The sequence below is a fragment of the Lucilia sericata genome, unplaced genomic scaffold, assembly GCF_015586225.1.
Source record: "Lucilia sericata isolate MDLA Ls3-8-SP2 unplaced genomic scaffold, ASM1558622v1 Contig000183F_arrow, whole genome shotgun sequence".
In the NCBI taxonomy this organism is placed as follows: domain Eukaryota; kingdom Metazoa; phylum Arthropoda; class Insecta; order Diptera; family Calliphoridae; genus Lucilia; species Lucilia sericata.
The window spans coordinates 86,597-109,950 of record NW_023994211.1 but is presented as its reverse complement, the minus strand read 5'-3'; the positions used below and the strand labels follow the sequence as shown (position 1 = coordinate 109,950).

The 23,354-nt window shown below is 28.0% G+C and overlaps 1 protein-coding gene across 5 annotated transcripts in view; it reads right to left on the bottom strand.

The window, feature by feature from the left end:
* LOC119601644 overlaps positions 1-23,354 on the bottom strand; it is a 40,580-nt gene that overhangs the window by 3,178 nt on the left and 14,048 nt on the right. The window contains exons 2-3 of one of the 5 annotated variants that reach the window (XM_037952704.1): positions 20,001-20,250; positions 2,087-2,180 (exon numbers count right to left, since the gene is read on the bottom strand). In XM_037952704.1, coding sequence (XP_037808632.1) covers positions 2,087-2,096 — 10 coding nt within the window. In that variant the 5' untranslated portion in view covers positions 2,097-2,180; positions 20,001-20,250. Of the gene's footprint in view, positions 1-2,086; positions 2,181-4,001; positions 4,214-20,000; positions 20,583-23,354 lie in introns of those variants that run through there. The other 4 variants (XM_037952703.1, XM_037952705.1, XM_037952706.1 and 1 more) reach the window with 4 other exon arrangements.

Genomic DNA, 23,354 nt, shown 5'->3' with positions numbered 1-23,354 from the left:
TTACAATATTTTCTAAGGAATATTGAGATTAAGATTAAGCTAGAAGTAAAATTGATATACATATTTGGCATATTAGTAACTGATGATATCTACTTTAAAGTATTTATTAGTTTCCAGCAATTTACATACACTGTGGGCATATTATATTGCATATATTTTAATACTATATGCATATGTTACAAATACATACTAATTGGATATACAAGAAGACAAATTTAACTATTCCGGCTTAAGCTTTAATCGAATGTTTGCTGGTGTATATATATATATATATATATATATATATATATATATATATATATATATATATATATATATATATATATATATATATATCTATATATATATATATATATATATATATATATATATATATATATATATATATATATATATATATATATATATATATATTTTGTATTTTAGAGCTTACGCATCAAAATCTATTTCAAAATTCATATAAAACAATGATTGTAACTGAAATTTTACTTAAACAAGTTAAAGCACATCAAAAAAATACATATGTATATTAAAATTCTGTATTGAATAATTTTTACGTTTTTAGCAATTTTTTACCTTCAAACTTTTAAAAATGTAAATAAAATAATTATAATTTTCCTTGCAAGTGAATTGTACATTTTGACACTTGTTACCATTACTACATATGTCTTAAAAATTCGTAAAAATAGGTTTTTACAATAGATTTGTTACATTACTAACATTAAGGGTCTTTAAACAGGCACTATTATTACATTTCAAATAATAGTTTTTTCATCAACTTTGAACTCAGCTCATGCTTATTTTGCCCAAAAATTTTATCAACATAGATCGAAATTATCTTGTAAACTAGATATTGTGGAATGATAAATTTCAATAAAATAAAATTTATTTATAGGTATTTTGTTTTTTATTATGGAAGTAGAGTTTTCCAGAATGTTTCTATTACTTTCTTTGATATCCTAATGTTAAAAGTTAAAAGTAAAATCGACAATAAACAATAATATTTAAATTAATATTTTTTCATAAGTTTAAGATATCCTTATGATATCGCATAGGTAATATTATGGCAATAAGAATACATATTTTTTTCAAACTTCAAAATATTTTAAAATTACGAAAAAATTAAATTTTTTTTAAATAAATGTTAATACATTTATAAATACGCTATAAACCAAGATTGCATCATTACAGTGTTTAGTTATGCTTGAAAAAATATAAGTTTATCTTTATTTGAACAATAAGAAAATGATAATCATGATATTAAAAGAAACTTCCTGTGGACAAACTTGAAAAACCTTAATTTTGCAAATTTATATTGATATATTTTCTGCTTTGTAATTTTTTGTTGCTAACACTAATAAATGTGTCTTCAAATTGCCAATTTTTTAATTTCTTATATTTTTTCTTAAAGATAATAGGGGCATATCTGCTATATATCTTCCAGACGAGTATCTGAAGATATCTTATTATTTTCACCATGCTAATGTCTCTTTTTTGCTTGGAAGTATTCTGGTCCTGGTCGCACAATCTCTCCCGAAGGAGGTATCTTCAGCAATACGAATATGATTGTTGCCGCAATAAATATACGAATTCGTATCACTTTCGTATCTTCTTGCTTGTTATATAAGAAATTCCATGTGTATATTCTTAAAGTGTTGTTATAATGTTTTAACTACTTTGCAATTGATAAAATATGGTTTATTTATTAAAAAACCAACGCTTTAGGAGGTAAAACATATATTTATGTAGTTTTATAAAATTTTACAACAAATTACGTACAATATAGTCAAAAACCGCCATTCGGAATGTCTTACAACAGAGAATCTGTTGTTCTTCTACTTTCTATTTTTCATTTCCTTCGCCAATTTCACGTGAAAAATTTCCCCAATTGAACATTTTTTTAAAAAATTTTGTGAACTATAAGCAAATGTTCAACTGTTGCATGAAAATATCTCGATAGCAATTTCCGCTTAGGGGGAAAAGGCAATTTTATTGTTTAAAAAATTCATCTTAATTTTAACATGAAGAGAAATCTAAAAATAAATTTAGAGCAAAAAAATAATTATTTGTATTAAAAATAACTTACTAGTTTCCATATCCAACTCTATATAATGATGATGTTTAATGTCCACATCTAAGGTATCTCCATCAGATTCTGTACCAGAGTCATTTCATTCGTCCTAAAACGTACATAGAACCAAAACAAAATACACACATATGTAAATACAATAAATGTAAAAAATTTTATCATACTAATTTAAAAATTGTATGTGACTATGTATGTGCGCCCTAGAGGTGGACATAAAATATCGATTTTGTTTATATGGATCTTATTTTGTTCATTAGTGTTCAAAACTAACAGGTATTAAATTTTAGTTCAATCGGATAACGAGAACCCGTGCCGGAAATCGATTGAAAAGTTAAAAATTTGGTAAATAATAGGACAAATTACAAAAATTGTGTCATTAACATAATCTTTTCTTAATAATTATACCAAGTGTCATCATCCGCAGAAAGTTATATATATAATGAGGTATTAAATATTCATGTCAAATGACTAACTAACTAACTAACTACAGGATCAGGAACTAAATAACTACAGGATCAGAAAATGGAGATTAGTATACTTTAAGGTGGGTGTAGGACCAATGGTGTTACAAACATCAGAGTTTGCCTTGGTCAACTTTTTTGTATTTACTAACGATTGCAAATCTTGAGGGACGATATTCAACAGATCTATCTAAAATAATACAAGTTTTCAGAAGAACAAAGCTGTTTATTCGCTAGTTCGTGAAAATTTTTAAAATTTTCCTTCTACAATATGTTTGTACGACCATATCTAAAACTCTTATATAAAAAGAATTAAAAACTTTGCATTATTTGCAAAATTATTCACAAATTTATATCAAATAGAGCTTTTTTTGTAAAAAATTTTCATAGAACCAACAGACATAGACGATATAGAGAAAACATTTTTAAATTTCCTCGAAATGGGTCTCAAAAAAACCTTATGCCCGACCAATTTTCTTCAAATTCACAGCGTATCCCTGTATGTCTGGAATATACTTTTTATTTTGAAATTCCAGATTATGATTATGTTAATGGCAGACAGAATAGTATTAGGGGGCGTGGCACGAAGAACCTTAATATTCATCTGAACATTTTGGAGGAAAAAAGCGGACTTTCATCTGAAGGGGCTGGAAGCACCCATATGAATTAAATAGAAAAATTCGTATATCTGAGAAACTATTAGAGCTACAATCTTCAAATTTTACTTGAAGAATCTTGACATTCATCTGAACATTTAGAGTATGTATAACGGGCGTACTTTTAATGGGGAACTTGGCACCTCTCAAATGAATTAAATATAAAATTTCGTTTATCTGGGAAACTAATAGAACTTGATTCTTAAAATTTTGCACAAATTACTTTAATATTCATCTGAACATTTTTGAGGAAAAAATACGGACTTTCATCTGGGGAGCTTGAAGCCTCCACATGAATCAAATATAAAAATTCGTATATCGTATATTTTCAAATTTTCCATGAAGAACTTTGACATTCATGTGAACATTTAGAGCATAACGGGCGGACTTTCAATGGGTGGCTTGGCACAACATATATGAATTAAATACAAAATTTCATAGATAGATAGAAATTGGCAATAGATAGAAACTGACGAACTTGCAATAATTTGCTTGACGTCTCTCATGTCTAACATATTATAAATCTGGAAAACTATTGTAGTTAGAATCTTCAAAATCGTTAAGTGGGTTGTTTATTTATACATATTGCTTTTAGGGTAGCAAAGCACACTGGGTATAGTTAGTTTATATTAATAATTATATGTATATCTTTTAAAAGTAATTATCAATCCGCAAAATTACTTTAAGTGGTTGATCATATACATACGTAAATTTCAAAATTAACTAAACAAATGTATACATATTTTATAAATATTTTTTGGTATGTATAAGCTATATGTACTTATTTGTATCAACCTTTTCCTTAATGTAAAAGTTGCAGTTTTATAGGTAGAATTTAGTAAATGTTGCTGATGTTGTTGTTGATTTAATTTTTGCAACGAAGTAAACTATTGTTGTGTTGGTTTTCTTTCTGTTGGTGGTGATATATCGAACAGATTTTACATTAATTTTTCAAAAATTTCAAACCGAAACTTTGCGTTTTTATTTATTGACTAGTTTAAGTTAATCTACGCTTTGGTATTTCTATTAATATGTATCACATACACACTAATGTATATATATGTACATAAGTATATACGTATGTTCTAAAGCCAGACACTTCTTTATGTCTGTAATATTTTCTGTGTCCGTCCGTCTGTCGTGTCAACTAGTATGATTGTATTCATGTTTTTTATTACTCAGTTGTATTAATGTATGTATCATCCAAATACGTATGAATGTATTTGTAGAAATACATACATTTACTTTAAAAAAAATTTTCAGTCAATCCAAGACGAGAAAATTTGCGGAAAGTAAAAATTTTTGCAGCCGGAGTAATAAGTAGCAGCGATGCAATAACCGAGCCAAAATAGTAGTAGATGAAACGACTACGACGATAACTCGCTCATACGTTTAAAAACTTGAACATCCTCACAGGGATGATTATTATCACTACTAATACGTATGTATTATATTTGTAGGAGAAGTGAAACTCAACGACATAAAAACAACCAAAACATAATATGCAGGAAGAAGTCAGGAGCGCGCGGAGCTGCATGCAGTTACGAAGCTAGTCAAATAGGTGTTAGGAAGCCTGCAATAATATCGCATACATTTAAACATAGTGTAAAAATCTGTGGAACATCCAACAGCTACCAAAAACCGGGGCGGCTTTACGATAACAAAAACGAATATCAAACACTACTACTTCGTTTTTATCGTAGTTTTTTTTACATACATAATCACGAGTACATACATATGTATATGTATATTATTTCTTCTTCTATTGTATATACATATGTACATACATACATATATAATTTTTCCTTGTTGTTGTAGCCCCGTCCTCTGAGTGCAGCCTCAGATCACCTTTACCGTAAGATACAGTACTGAATTATCGATTTTCTTGCTTGGCAGTCAAATTGTACGTAAAAGATAATACAATAGACGCACATAGAAAGGAAGGAACGAATAAGTACAACTGTTAGACATTTTTCGCAAAAAATAACAACATTAAAAATTTTAATATAATTTAATTTTATTTGTTCATTTACAAAACTATTTCTTTAATTAATTTAAAGATTCAATGTTTAAATTTATATTTTCACTTTTCCGATTTTAGTTTACATACACACACATTTTCTTAAAGCTTTCTTTGTAAAAATTCATTTTATTCCATCTAAAGATTTTTCAATTTACAAATTTTCATGAAAAACACACTAAAAAATACTACAAATAATTCGGCTGTCACCGGCAAACGTTACACACAAACTAATGGCGCTCTCTATAAAGTATCCTTTGCGAACGACTATCTCTATACATTTGTTGATGAAAACAACAACAATAAAAGTTCTAGCAGCATAGAGTCGAATCGTACTCTTTTTTAAAAGTTACGATGACGATGAAACAGTAACAGAGACTGAGTATTGATAAAAATATGTGTATGTATACATACGTATAATGAGCGCTATTTTAACCCATTATCCGATTTCCATTAAATATAAAATACAACTGATTCGATGCACCAAACAGCATTATTTCAAAAATATTAAATTTTGTGTTTACGATAACAAGATGCGAAAAACATACTATCGTAAAAGTTGTAATTAAATTATCATAAAACTATTAGTTTTTAAGATAATTTAATTAATTTCATGAATGAATCGTAATACAGTTACTGTCAAAATATTAGCACCACTGTGCAACTTGACTTTAATAAATGATAAAATGATAGCACCAAAATCTCTATTATCTACAGAAATTCAGGTGGTGCATAACCAGCGTTGCCACATTGTGAACTCAAACATATGAATTTATGAAAATTTCCAGAAAATAACCAGCGTTGCCACTTTGCTTGGTAGGTTTAAATTTTGGTCAAATTTGGTAGGATGAGATAATTGTGAACTCAAACAAATGAATTTAGGAAAATTTCTGATCTTGCCATAGCAAAATAAAAAGAATTTTAGTAAATACATCAATCTTAAGTTTATCCTTGTTAATTGTAAGTCCAAATTCTTCACAGAGCAATAAATCTATATAAACCTTTGTTTCACAATTCTGTGGCAATAAGGAAAAATCACATATCTCAAATTATGCATAAAACATGTTTTCGCATTTTTGAAATCTTCATTCTCAACTCTATAATGTGTAAATTTTTTATAAAGATCGGGTCAGAACTATTGATTTACTATAGTTTTGTATTGAAAATTAAAACTTTAAACGTTTTCCTGAAAATACAAAAAATGTACTTTGGCCTTTTTACCACATATTAAGTTTCTATGTTTTTTAACATATCTGTTCAACATTCATGATTTTAACGTGGGTTTAAACAAAAAAAAATAAGGGTACATATATTGATTTTGTAATTCCGTTTGTAAGGTAGTAGACTAACAAAAGTATATACATATGTATCTTTTCTGGGTTTCAATTAGATTCTAAGACGATCATCCGTCTGTTCGTTGAAACAGTTTTATATGAATCGAAATCTTTATGGAATTTATAGGAATCATAATTGACCCTACTACCGCCATACAGTTTTTTCCATAAAGTCAGCTTCCAAAATTCAACTCCTGCGCCAGTCGTTGATCGAATCTGCGTTTATGATTTAACAACATCGTGTATTATTTATTTATTTTTGTTAATTTTATAACGTCGTGTATTTTTTATATTTTTGTTGTCGATTTTAAACTATACGTTAAAATTAACTGAGAAAATGGTACTATTATTCTATTATACAGTACATATTTTAAAAACTGTATAAATCGCTTTCAAAAAACCAAAAAAAATAAAAGAACACCCGTTGACTTTGTGCAAACTTGCCTTTACAAAACAAATACCCTTCCTTTATCGACCTTAAAGTGCAATGTAAATGCAATTGGTGTGGGTTATACAAATTTACTCACATTCCCAAATACGATTACAAACATTTCTCATTGACCAGTTTTCTACGCAGACTCCCTAAAAGCCAACAACATACAATTGAGCGAAAAAGCGCCAAAAAAAAAAGAAATAAATAATAACTATGATTTTGTGTTGAATTTTATTTTTATACATATACATACAAATACATATGTACATATTTATAATACGCTCGTACGAGCATTAACACGTATGTACGTATATATATGTATGTATGTATGTATGTATGTATGTATGTATGTATGTATGTATGTATGTATGTATGTATGTATGTATGTATGTATGTATGTATGTATGTATGTATGTATGTATGTATGTATGTATGTATGTATGTATGTATGTATGTCTGTATGTATGTATGTATGTTATGTATGTCTGTATGTATGTATGTATGTATGTATGTCTGTATGTATGTATCTATGTATGTACGTATGTATATATATGCATGTATGTATATGAATACGTAAAAGACAATTTAATAAGTCCGAATATTCTGCGAATGATTCCTGATGCCTTCAATGAGCTTCAAATCTTAATAGAAGGTTGAAAAAGTTGTAACAATTTTATATCAAACGACCTTCATATTTGAGTCTCACGAATTCAAATTATAAATGTTAGTAGAACATCGCATTTACCTACCGTTGTGTTGTGTAGTATTACTCATTCTAATTAGGCAAGTTAAGTTGTACACTTAATGAAATTGAGGACAGGGAGCATGCGCAACGTTTTAGTTAGAGTGATCAAAAATAAAAAAATTTTAAAAATGAAAAAAAATGCTTTGCTTTCTAAAGCCAACGTCTGTACGCAGAGGAAAAACATTGTTCGGCATGGTTATATTTTATTGTCAAAACCACACAATTGTTTTTTTTTTCTTGAATTTCAGTAATATTACAGTTACTGTAAACATTTACATGTTTATGACAATTATAAATTTGTGAATGATTCTCTGAAAAATAATTATTTTTACAACAAATGAATAATCATAATATGTAAATATATTATTTAGAACCATTTAAACTTTCAAATAACCATTAAATGGTAAGTTTTTACATGTTTACCCATATAATGATTAAGATAAAGGCAAAATACGTTTACTATTAAATTAATGATTATTAATATTTTGGTATCGCCGTTTTTATATCAGTTCTGTGGTTTATCTGTGCTAGATTGGATTAAATAAAGTGTTGAACAAACGAAGTGTTAAAACAATTGTGAAAAATAAATAATATATAAAAATGTAATCGTAGACTACATTATAAAATTTAAATGAAATATAAAATACATAAAATATGTTACATAAAAAATTAATCATTAAAAAAAACTATAAATTATCTTAATATTGACATGAAAGTGTGGATATGTAAATTTATATTTATGGGAATACCAGAGTTTGTAAGTTTTGAGTTTGTTCATAATAAATTAATTAATTTTAAGGAAATGTAAATTATCTTAATATTGATATGAGAGTGTGGATATATTAATTTTTATTTATGGGAATACCAGTGCTTGGAAGTTTTGTGTTTCTTTAAAAGAAAACTAAAAAAATAATTACAATTTACGCCTAACACAGTAGATTAGCCATATTATGTCATGTGATTACTTGAAACCATTATATGATTATATTAAACCATAATATGATTACTTGAAACTACAATATATGCTTATGATTAATAAAACTATATTATGATGAAATATTAGGAATATATTTAATCATATTATTATTCTAATAATGATCATAATATGATATTTTTTGATACTAATAATCCTCATAATATGTTTTAACTTTAACCACAATTCTAACAATAATATGTTGCTCTTAGATGGTTACAACAACCATGTTTTTTCTCTGCATGTGTGGAAAACGTTTGAGTTATCTCAGTAGCTGGAAATTTTTCCACAAAATAACGGAATAGTTGATCTTTTCTTATATTAAATTAATTCTAAGAAGTATGAATGAATCTTATTAATTTAATACTTAACTATTCCTCTGCCTATGGAGTATATGATCTGTTTAGTAGTCCTATGGTATGCAAACTATCTCACCAAGGTTGGCTATGAAGTAATTGCCAATAACAGTTTCTCAGCGGCTAGAGCAAGACATTCACAGAGAAGATGAAAGACCGTTTCTTCCTTTTCCCTGCAACTGCGACAATAGTAGGGTGATCGACTCGGGTTTTGAACCGATTTTTTGTAAATGTTGATTTTTCCAATATCGAATAACCCGGTTTTTTTAGTTCTCAAAAGAGAGAATAATTTAGATATCGTTAAATTTCTACAAAAGTAGTCTGTTAAAAAATATAACAAAAAAATAGTTATTATAGTTTCCCGGAAAATTGAAAAGTCCGGGAATTCCCAAACTTTACTTAGAGAGCCATCCATTATAAACAAGATTCACAAGACTTTGGACATTTAAAAATCCATATAATAATTTCATTAATACTTTTTGGTGTAAATATAAACAAATATAACCAAAATTGTGCGTGTTTTTAATAGTCCATCTGTGCGCGCATTAATCAAATTCTATAGTCTAGTCTATAGTCTAGTTTATAGTCTAGTCTAGACTGTAGTCTATAGTCTAGTCTACACAGAAAAAAATGGAATTCAAAATCAAACAAAAAATTCAAAAAGCCAAGTATTTTCTTTACTAAAATAGGACCTATCACGAAATTCGTAAAATCAAGTACTCAAATTCGTAAATTCTTTATTGAAAAAATTTCAGGATTTTTCTTATTAAAATAATATACTATTTACGAAAAACATTAATAAATATTCACAACATTTCCAAACAATTATTTTACTGAAACAATAACAAAAGTTATTAGTATTTGTACTGAAGTTCAAGTAAATATGTTATCTGAAACAGTTAAATTATTTATTGTATTTTGGCAATAATAATAAGCAAAATTTTTTATTGAATCTATAAAAATTTTGTTAAAAAATATATACTAAATTTAAACAAAAATTTTACTAAAAAATTTAAAACTAAAATTTGTAAAAAATTACATATATACTTACAACATTTTTAAGAAAACGTTTCTAATTCTAGAAACTATTATTTTGTACTGTGAAAACTGAAACACTTATACATTAAATGTTATAAACCAAATAAGAATTATATCAATTCATTTTAGTACATTCCAAAACTGGTTTAATTGTTGTATTCCATATGCTGACATAAAAATAAAACTCAAACAAAATCATTTATTGAATCAGTAAAAATATTTACTGAAAATTAAATTTATTTCAATAAAGTGTTTGTTAGAAAATATTTTCCTTCTGTGTGAACATCAAACAAATTCGTTATAAACCCAAATAAAAATATTTATAAAAATCGAAATTAAATTTAAGCAAACGATTGTTAAGAAAAAAAATGTGCATATTTTTTTCTGTGTATAGTCTAGTCTATAGTCTAGTCTATAGTCTTGTCTATAGTCTAGTCTACAGTCTAGTCTATAGTCTAGTCTATAGTCTAGTCTATAGTCTAGTCTATAGTCTAGTCTATAGTCTAGTCTATAGTCTAGTCTATAGTCTAGTCTATAGTCTAGTCTATAGTCTAGTCTATAGTCTAGTCTATAGTCTAGTCTATAGTCTAGTCTATAGTCTAGTCTAGTCTAGTCTATAGTCTAGTCTATAGTCTAGTCTATAGTCTAGTCTATAGTCTAGTCTATAGTCTAGTCTATAGTCTAGTCTATAGTCTAGTCTATAGTCTAGTCTATAGTCTAGTCTATAGTCTAGTCTATAGTCTAGTCTATAGTCTAGTCTATAGTCTAGTCTATAGTCTAGTCTATAGTCTAGTCTATAGTCTAGTCTATAGTCTAGTCTATAGTCTAGTCTATAGTCTAGTCTATAGTCTAGTCTATAGTCTAGTCTATAGTCTAGTCTATAGTCTAGTCTATAGTCTAGTCTATAGTCTAGTCTATAGTCTAGTCTATAGTCTAGTCTATAGTCTAGTCTATAGTCTAGTCTATAGTCTAGTCTATAGTCTAGTCTAGTCTAGTTTATAGTCTAGTCTATAGTCTAGTCTATAGTCTAGTTTATAGTCTAGTCTATAGTCTAGTTTATAGTCTAGTCTAGACTATAGTCTATAGTCTAGTCTATAGTCTATTCATTTTAGTACATTCCAAAACTGGTTTAATTGTTGTATTCCATATGCTGACATAAAAATAAAACTCAAACAAAATCATTTATTGAATCAGTAAAAATATTTACTGAAAATTAAATTTATTTCAATAAAGTGTTTGTTAGAAAATATTTTCCTTCTGTGTGAACATCAAACAAATTCGTTATAAACCCAAATAAAAATATTTATAAAAATCGAAATTAAATTTAAGCAAACGATTGTTAAGAAAAAAAATGTGCATATTTTTTTCTGTGTATAGTCTAGTCTATAGTCTTGTCTATAGTCTAGTCTATAGTCTAGTCTATAGTCTAGTCTATAGTCTAGTCTATAGTCTAGTCTATAGTCTAGTCTATAGTCTAGTCTATAGTCTAGTCTATAGTCTAGTCTATAGTCTAGTCTATAGTCTAGTCTATAGTCTAGTCTATAGTCTAGTCTATAGTCTAGTCTATAGTCTAGTCTATAGTCTAGTCTATAGTCTAGTCTATAGTCTAGTCTATAGTCTAGTCTATAGTCTAGTCTATAGTCTAGTCTATAGTCTAGTCTATAGTCTAGTCTATAGTCTAGTCTATAGTCTAGTCTATAGTCTAGTCTATAGTCTAGTCTATAGTCTAGTCTATAGTCTAGTCTATAGTCTAGTCTATAGTCTAGTCTATAGTCTAGTCTATAGTCTAGTCTATAGTCTAGTCTATAGTCTAGTCTATAGTCTAGTCTATAGTCTAGTCTATAGTCTAGTCTATAGTCTAGTTTATAGTCTAGTCTATAGTCTAGTCTATAGTCTAGTTTATAGTCTAGACTATAGTCTATAGTCTAGTCTATAGTCTAGTCTATAGTCTAGTCTATAGTCTAGTCTATAGTCTGGTCTATAGTCTAGTTATAGTCTAGTCTATAGTCTAGTTCTATAGTCTAGTTTATAGTCTAGTCTAGACTATAGTCTATAGTCTAGTCTATAGTCTAGTTTATAGTCTAGTCTAGACTATAGTCTATAGTCTAGTCTATAGTCTAGTCTATAGTCTAGTTTATAGTCTAGACTATAGTCTATAGTCTAGTCTATAGTCTAGTCTATAGTCTAGTCTATAGTCTAGTCTATAGTCTAGTCTATAGTCTAGTCTATAGTCTAGTCTATAGTCTAGTCTATAGTCTAGTCTATAGTCTAGTCTATAGTCTAGTCTATAGTCTAGTCTATAGTCTAGTCTAAGTCTATAGTCTAGTCTATAGTCTAGTCTATAGTCTAGTCTAGTCTAGTCTAGTCTAGTCTATAGTCTAGTCTATAGTCTAGTCTATAGTCTAGTCTATAGTCTAGTCTAGTCTATAGTCTAGTCTATAGTCTAGTCTATAGTCTAGTCTATAGTCTAGTCTAGACTATAGTCTAGTCTATAGTCTAGTCTATAGTCTAGTCTATAGTCTAGTCTATAGTCTAGTCTATAGTCTAGTCTATAGTCTAGTCTATAGTCTAGTCTATAGTCTAGTCTATAGTCTAGTCTATAGTCTAGTCTATAGTCTAGTCTATAGTCTAGTCTATAGTCTAGTCTATAGTCTAGTCTATAGTCTAGTCTATAGTCTAGTCTATAGTCTAGTCTATAGTCTAGTCTATAGTCTAGTCTATAGTCTAGTCTATAGTCTAGTCTATAGTCTAGTCTATAGTCTAGTCTATAGTCTAGTCTATAGTCTAGTCTATAGTCTAGTCTATAGTCTAGTCTATAGTCTAGTCTATAGTCTAGTCTATAGTCTAGTCTATAGTCTAGTCTATAGTCTAGTCTATAGTCTAGTCTATAGTCTAGTCTATAGTCTAGTCTATAGTCTAGTCTATAGTCTAGTCTATAGTCTAGTCTATAGTCTAGTCTATAGTCTAGTCTATAGTCTAGTCTATAGTCTAGTCTATAGTCTAGTCTATAGTCTAGTCTATAGTCTAGTCTATAGTCTAGTCTATAGTCTAGTCTATAGTCTAGTCTATAGTCTAGTCTATAGTCTAGTCTATAGTCTAGTCTATAGTCTAGTCTATAGTCTAGTCTATAGTCTAGTCTATAGTCTAGTCTATAGTCTAGTCTAGTCTAGTAGTCTATAGTCTAGTCTATAGTCTAGTCTATAGTCTAGTCTATAGTCTAGTCTATAGTCTAGTCTATAGTCTAGTCTATAGTCTAGTCTAATAGTCTAGTCTAATAGTCTAGTCTATAGTCTAGTCTACAGTCTAATCTATAGTCTAATCTAGTCTATAGTTAAGTCTATAGTCTAGTCTGTGGTGTAGTCTATAGTATAATTTTAAAGAGGTATTAATATCTTGTAGGTTCTATTAAGGACCAATCCTCCTTAAATTTGATAAGCACTTTATGGTTTCTATAATACATGTTTTCCACATCCATCTATACACAGAAAAAAATGAAATTTAAAATCAAACAAAAAATTCATAAAGCCAAGTATTTTTTTACCTATCAAGAAATTCGTATAATCAAGTACTCAAATTCGTAAATTCTTTATAGAAAAAAATTCAGGATTTTTCTTATTAAAATAATATACTATTTACGAAAAACATTAATAAATATTCGCAACATTTCCAAACAATTATTTTACTGATACAATAACACAAGTTATTGTATTTGTACTGAAATTCAAGCAAATATGTTATCTGGAAAAGTTAAATTATTTTTAGTATTGTTTATTGAACCTACTAAAATTTACTAAATAATATAAAAATAAAATTTTTAAAAAAAATTACATATATTCTTACAACATTTTTAAGAAAACGTTTCTAATTCTATAAACTAGTATTTTGTACTGTGAAAGCTGAAACACTTATTAACGGCTGTATTTATAAAAACTTATTTTAGGTTTATTAAACAATTTTAGGCAAAATTCAGGAAAATCGTATTTATAAACGTGAAATAGCTTAAAACACCTTCAATAAACCATTGACAATTAGAAGAATTTTATTGTAGGCTCGACCCTTCTTTAAGCCAACAATAAGTTGATTTTTAACAATTTTTTCTCAGATAAAGATTTTTCCGGTAATTTTAGGTTGATTGCGAAAACTAATTATGGTTTCTTTTAAAATAAAATTTAAAAATTCTAATTTTAACGTTTACAAATTTGTAAATAAAATCCCAGAAAATTTTTAAACGATTATATTTTGAGGAAAAAACTCAAATCTAGGCATAATTGGATTAATGCATGAATATTTGACAATATTCCAATTGTCCAGCACTATTTTTAGGCAATTTGGAAATGCCCGTCTGTCAACCAAATGAAGGACAAAATCATTTGATTTGGCTTTTTCAAAGTTTGTTGGTTAAATATAATGCCATAAAGTAATTAACCATGTAAATTATATTGATTAGTATTATACTAATGCAAAATATATTCGTCGGCATTAAAATTAGTCAAATATCAAAGAAATTTATCAATATTTGCAAAAATTTATCAAAAATTACAAGGAAAATAAGTAAAAATAAGAAAATGTGTCATAGTGATGTATATTTCGTCGCAAAATATCCGTTATTCGGATACTTTTAATAATAATTAGAAATTATATGTTATATTTATACATCTGAACTAAATAGACATTTATTAAAGCCATATATATATTTATTTTTTTTAAACGTTTGTTTTTATTGTCAAAAATCTATTATAAACAAAAATATGAAATTAAGAAAACCGAATCAACGAATATTTTATCCTAATTGTACGCAACACTAACACATAAAATGACGGCCATATTGTACAGTGCTGCCAACTTAAACATAAATCAGCACAATAGCTAATATACGTTTATTATTTGTTTATGAATATCACAATTTTATTAATGGTTTTTAAGGCTAAAGTGTGCTTTAACTATTGAGTGCATTAAAAGCAAAATAAGATTTTTTTATAAATGCAAGCGTAAATGTTTTAAACCAAATATCAATTCATTTTGGTGCATTCAAAACTTGTTTTATTGTTGTATTTCATATGCTGACATAAAAATAAAACTCAAACAAAAACATTTACTGAATCAGTAAAAATATTTACTGAAAATTAAATTTATTTCAATAAAGTGTTTGTTAGAAAATATTTTCCTTCTGTGTGAACATAAAACAAATTTTTTTAAATAATAAAAATTTTCTTTTTTCAAAAAATCCCAATTTTTTCTTCTTTTTTTTTGCTCAAACGAAAGCTTAGACAATTTACTTTAAGGCATTTATAGTCCCATAATGGGATGCGAGTGGGATATCTATAAAAAAAAAATATTTTTTAACTTAAAAATTAGATTTTTTCAATATTTGGCAATTTTTTCAAAATGAACGTTTTAGATGTGTATGTGTGCAAATTTCATCACTTGACACAAAATGACCCATATTTTTAAAAATTTAAGTTTTGTGGAATCAGTAAAAGTTTTGTTAAAATTTTGTATATACATATTTTTTAACAAAATCTTTATAGATTCAATAAGAAATTTTGTATATTCCCAAAATACAATAAATAATTTACACAGTGAGACAAAATATACGAAAATTTAAATACATGGGAAGTGATACTATTTTTCTGAAAGGTGGATCCGAGTAGAATAAGAATATGTTTCTGAATTTGCCAAACACCTTCAAAATCTTGAGTTACGGGTAAAAAACAGGTTTTTCGTACCTTTAAGCACTTATAAGTCAGTAACATTGTTCAAACTGAACCGATTATAAGTTTCTCTACGGATTTAGAAAGCAGAAGCTGAGGCCTTCATAATAACATATAACGTTTAAGTAACCTGGTGAGATATGTGTGAATTTCATCAGCAAACATATTTTTTATTTTAATTTTGCACCGTTGTCCAAGTTTGGAGATATATTTCATATAGAAACCGTATTATTTATTTACTGATTAGCAACTCATGTTTATTCATGAGTAAAACGCAACTTAGCTTTTAAAAATCTGTTAGCAATTAATTCTTAATGCAAAATTTTTCCAAAACTGATTTTCCGAAAGATGCTTCATAGGGATATATATGCCGATCCTCATACAATTTGGTTGTAGGATTAAGATTTATATAAAAGTTATTTATGCTAAATTTCATCGTAATTATGGAATTAAAGTCGCTTTCTTAAGGACGATTTGCATGGGGGTAAGGTCAAATAAGGTACAAACAATACAAAAATCGGTATAAATGAGTTTTCTGTAATCTTTAGTGATACTGCTGATTCATTAGACAATACGGTCTTATTTGACCCTAGTCCCCATACAAACCTTCCTTAAAAAAATGACTTGAATTCCATAATTCTCCTCTTAATATTAATATCGCGATGAAATTCAGCATAAATAACTTTTATATAAACATAAATCCTTCCACCAAATTTTTCGAGGATCGGCCCATATTTAACCCTATAAAGCATCCTTCAGAAAATCAGTTTTTGAACAATTTTATATTAAGAAAAATATCAATAACGTCGTCAATTGCTAACGGATTTTTAAAAACAAAGTTGCGTTTTTCCCATGAATAGACATGGGTTTCTAATCAATTAATAAATAATACGGGTCCTATATAAAATACTTTCAAAACTTCTTCAAACTTGGACAACGGTGCAAAACTAAAATAAAAAGTATGTTTGCTGATGAAATTAACACATATCTCTCCAGGTTACTTAAAAGTTATATATGTATGTCATTATAAAGGCCTCAGCTTCAGCTTTCTAAATTCGTGGAGAAACTTAAAATCGGTTCAGAATTAACTAAGTTACTGAATCATAAGTGCCTAAAGGTACGAAAACTGGGTTTTTACCCGTAACTCAAGATTTTGGAGGCGTTCGGCAATTTTCAAAAACATATTCTTATTCTAGTCGGATTCACCTTACAGAAAATTTGTATCAGTTCCCAGGTATTTATTTTTGTCGCATAGTGTTATTTGCTTCAGATTTGCTTTAATTTCAGTAAAATACAAATAACTTGTTTTATTGTTTTAGTGAAATAGTTGTTTGGAAATGTTGCGAATATTTATTAATGTTTTTCGTAAATATTATATTATTTTAATAGGCAAAATTTATTTTGATTACTTTTTGTTACATTGGTTACAAAAATTTTGGAGCTGTGGCAACATTGCTCATAGCATTCAGAGCTCTCCCGAAGAAACATGCGCTTTACAATTTACTTTAAATAGCGAGGATAAAAACTAAACGTGCTAGCGGAAGTAATGTATACTATTACACCGTGTAACATTTTTTAAATATATTCATACACGTGAAACTATATTATGTCAGGTTTCCCTTTAAACAAGCTTTTAATTTTCAAAGTATGTATATGCATTTTACAAAGAAATATTGAAAAAATATAACCACATCCATAAATCGAAGAGGCTTTTAGATCTTAACATTACACCGAATTTCTGGATCCTGCAATTTGGCCGCAGAACATCAACTACCAGAAGGGGCAAGGATGGTAAAGAACATGAAAGTTGTGAACGACATAGCAGAGCGAGGAGTCAATCTAACTCATAACAGATTACAACCACTTACAACTTACTTACAAAGGACGAGCAGCAAAAAACACATTTTGTCAGTCACTTGAATAAATTTAAGTAAGAACAAGTAAGAGTGCTATATTCGGCTGTGCCGAATCTTATATACCCTTCACCACAGTGTATTTAAAAAATATCAATTATACCTATAAAATTTTAATTTATTTCATTTTCCGGTTTATATCATTATTATAGCAATAGCAAAACGAACAACAACAACGCTAAACGAAATAAACACACAAAAAAACAAAATACACAAGGCAGTGAAACCAACAGATATCCAAACATACGAAACGAAATACACAAAAAAAACAAAAACAAAATACACAACGCAATGAAACTAACCCAAACATACACCAAAAACAAAAACAATGAAACATACGAAACGAAATACTCAAAAAAAGCAAAAACAAAATACACAACGCTATGAAACCAACAGACATCCAAACATACGAAACTGAATGCACCAAGAAACAAAAACAATATACACAAGGCAATGAAACACATAGCCATCCAAACATATAAAACGAATACTCAATGAATAAGCAGTGTTGTTGTTGCTTATATCAAAGCATGAAAAAATTGTCTTTTTTATGATATTTTCAGAGGTTGTCTCGGATTTTTGCACATATCTCCGATATTTATGGACCGATTTTACTGATTTTAAATAGCGATCTTCTCGAAAGCACGTCTAACAGAATTATTGAAGATTCCGATCTCGCCGATATCTGGGGTCCTCTAAAAACTGATTCCAACAAACACACAAACGGACAGACAGACGGACATAGCTTAATCAACTCCGCTACCTATAAGGATCCAGAATATATATATACTTTATGGGGTCGGAAAATTATATTATAGAAATTACAAACGGAATGACAAACTTATATACAGTGTCTCTCATAATTATTCGAATTTGGGTAAACTATAAAAAGAAACCAAATTTAATAATAATTTTGTGTGCAAAACAAATAAATTAATTTGTTATATTGTCTAGATAGTCGTTATGTTTGATATCACGCTTTTTAAAACTTGAAAAATTTGCATTGACTTAAATTACACATACATACATACACATACATACATACATACACACATACATACATACATACATACATACATACATACATACATCATACATACATACATACATACATACATACATACATACATACATACATACATATACATACATACATACATACATACATACATACATCATCATACATACATACAACAACATACATACATACATACATACATACATACATACATACATACATACATACATACATACATACATACATACATACATACATACATACATACATACATACATACATACATACATACATACATACATACATACTACATACATACATACATACATACATACATACATACATACATACATACATACATACATACATACATACATACATACATACATACATACATACATACATACATACATACATACATACATACATACATACATACATACATACCTACATACATACATCATACATACATACATCATCATACATACACACATACATACATACATACATACATACATAAATAAAATAAATTCATAAAAAAAATACATACCAGACATACATAATACATACATCATACTACATACATACATACAACATACATACATACATACAATACATACATACATACATACATACTATTACAATACATACATACATACAATACAAATACATACATACATACATACATACATACATATTACATATATACATACATACATACTACATACTAGCCATACATACATACATACTACATACATATATACATATATACATACATACATACATACATACATACTCATACATACATACATACTACCTACTACATACATACCTAATACATACATCATACATACATACATAACAATACATACATACATACTACATCATACATACATACATACATACATACATACATACATACATACATACATCATACATACATACATACATACATACATACATACATACATACATACATACATACATACATACATACATACATACATACATACATACATACATACATACATACATACATACATACATACATACATACATATTAGACATACATACATACATACAACATACATGTATGTATACGTGTACATATAAAACAAGGTGTCCTTTTCTCTTAATGGAGTGAATATAGTTTACATATCTGTCTGTCTGACTATTCCTGTCTGCCCTTTACCATGAGCATTTCTTTAGAATACTTATGTGAATATGTATTTTTTATTTGGTGTGGTACTTACGTTATAATATATTACTTCCGCTTTATTACTTTAACGTGTTTTGACGATTTACGTTGTTGTATTTAGAATATAACATATCGATGTACTTGAATTTTTAATAGTTTAGATTTGTTTTTTCTTACATTTTATTGGCTTATTAACTCACGTGTATAGCAATGTGTGTTAAATTATTTTATACAAACTATTTAAATGTAACTCACGTAATGATTTAGACCGTGTTTGCGAAATTGTGTCTTAGATATTTAAAAAACTTAAAAACAAATAACACATTAATTTTGTTTATTGTTGGCTTAATTTTCCATACACGTAATAATGCATTTTTTTTCTTGCTTTTTCAGACATCTTCATCTCAAAATCTTAACAAACATACCAACTTAAAACATTTGAAACGAGTATTATTACATTGTTTAAATCACAAAAAACAAGTAGCATGATTAATTTATTAAGCATTTTTTCATAATTTGTATGTGTAATAAGTAAGAAAGAAATTGATGTTGGAAAAAAATAAATATAATAAAATACAATACAATATTTAATGTTTGGTGACTGACGACTGCACTCAACGAAACGCTTTACAAAACCGCTCTGGAATTAGCGTCAAACACAAAAACCAAATACTCTCACATGTAGCAGGAACCAAAAAGACAGAGAGACGTTGTTTATGTATATACTTATTTGTCACATACATACTTATGTACATACATTTGTATATACTATATAATATAAAAACAGACTATTTTTTTAAACCAACAAGAACCACAACAAAATGCTAATACATATATATTATGTATGTATACATATAGCGATTGTAAAGATGAATGAGCAGCCTGAGAACATTTAAAACCTCTCAAATGCATATGACAAGTACTGAGTGTTGCCATTTCGGTGTTTTTGGGGTATTTTTTTGTGCCTTTTAGCTTCGTATAAGCGGAGATTTTTTAAAAATACCCGGACAAATAAAACGGGTATTTATAGTGCTTTTTTAATTATCTCTCGATAGGAATTCAGTTGTGTCGATTCAATTTTGGTTTTCACTCGTGATAAAAAATACGTATGGGAAATTCTTTTTTTGTTTTAGTTTTTAAGAAATCAACATTATGCATTAAATATTTCTTTCGTTTAATATCATGAAAAGAAAGTGATGACGAATTATGGGAAATTTTGATATAAGAAAAAATAGAGACTGTAATTACGTGTCGTTTAATATATATCTCCAAACTGTGCTCCAGAAGATATCACTGTGGGAAAAAGTTTTGAAAAAACTTCAATATACCCAAAATATCGCGTGATCTTTATGTTTATATGTTGAAATCTTTATGATTTCCGCGATAAAATATTAGCATTCTAAGGTTGTAGAGCGAATTCAACAAATTGCGAATTTTTAATTTTTTACTTTAGCGAATTTTCGCATTATAAACAAATTTTAAATTCTGAATTTTATCAGTAATCAATCTTTATATAGAAAGAATTGGTTTGCATTAAAAATATTAATTAAGGGTTTCGTGGATTAAATACGCGGGATTTCTTTCACAACAAAAATCGATGAAGCACGCCCAAGACACTAATTTAAATTGGTAACATTAAACATCAACCGGTAGTTGACAATGATGCTTATTGAAAATCGATAAGCCCTTCGAAAAAAAGTACGTTTTTGCATTAAAAAAGGTTTTTATATTATTTATTCATTTAAATTCAGAAATATAAGCAGCATATAATTATAAACAACCAGTTATTGACGAACCACAAAAAAATTTGCATCAAAGTTTCTCGTGCGTAGAAAACGCATAGTTTTACTTTCAAGAAAAACGGACGAAGCACACCCAACCCGCTAATTAATAAAATTATATAATTTTAGGTTGCTATTAACAAGGTCCATAGCAAAATCTAAAAACCATTCGAAAAAATATAATCATTTTGGATTTAATGTAATTTTAAAAATACAAAGCCACTCACGGTGGTTTTGTTCTTGGGCGAGTTGGCAACACTGCAAGTACTCATTCTATTAAATGCAATTTTGAAATAAAATGAAGAAAGATTGAAATAAACCGAGAACCATAAATAAGGGAGCGAAAAATGAGATGTATCTGAGAAATGTCATCTAATAGAAAAAATCTCGGAGTAATAAATGTACGATTACAATCAGGGATGGTAAATTCAGTACATTGTATCGTATATTATTGGTAATACATTCCTGAATACTTTTATAAGCACATTTAGTTTTATAATGTCATTTATAAAGAAAATAATCAGTCAGAGTCCTAGACCCACTTTTCTTTTAAAGCCATGAGCGTTGAAGTCATTTTCTAAAAAGGAACCTTATATGGGGAGTAGGGCCATAATACCTGTTTATGTCGAATTTCATCCTTTTACTGGTATTTTTAAGCCAGTTATGACAGTTTAATCTCTATTCAAAATAATTTTACGCAAAAAACAAGTAAGTGTGCTATATTCGGCTGTGCCGAATCTTTATACCCTTCACCACAGTGTATTTAAAAAAAAATTTTAAAAATATATATAAAAATTCAATTCTATAAAATTTTAATTTATTTAATTTTCCGGTTTATATCATTATTATGGCAATAGCAAAACGAACAACAACAACGCTAAACGAAATAAACACACAAAAAAACAAAATACACAAGCCAGTGAAACCAACAGATATCCAAACATACGGAACGAAATACACAAAAAAAACAAAAACAAAATACACAACGCAATGAAACCAACAGACATCCAAACATACGAAACTACACCCAAAAACAAAAACAATATACACAAGGCAATGAAACATACGAAACGAAAAACTCATAAAAAAAAGCAAAAACAAAATACTCAACGCAATGAAACCAACAGACATCCAAACATACGAAACTGAATGTACCAAGAAACAAAAACAATATACACAAGGCAATGAAACACACAGCCATCCAAACATATGAAACGAATACTCAATGAATAAGCAGTGTTGTTGTTGTAACTTATATCAAAGCATGAAAAAATAGTATTTTTTATGAAATTTTCAGAGGTTGTCTCGGATTTTTGCTCATATCTCCGATATTTATGGACCGATTTTGCTGATTTTAAATAGCGATCTTCTCGAAAGCATGTCTAACAGAATTATTGAAGATTTGGATCTCGCCGATATCTGGGGTCCTCTAAAAACTGATTTCAACAAACACACAGACGGACAGACAGACGGACATAGCTTAATCAACTCCGCTTACCTATAAGGATCCAGAATATATATATACTTTATGGGGTCGGAAAATTATATTATAGAAATTACAAACGGAATGACAAACTTATATGTATACATATGTATACCCTTCTCACGAAGATGAAGGGTATAATAAT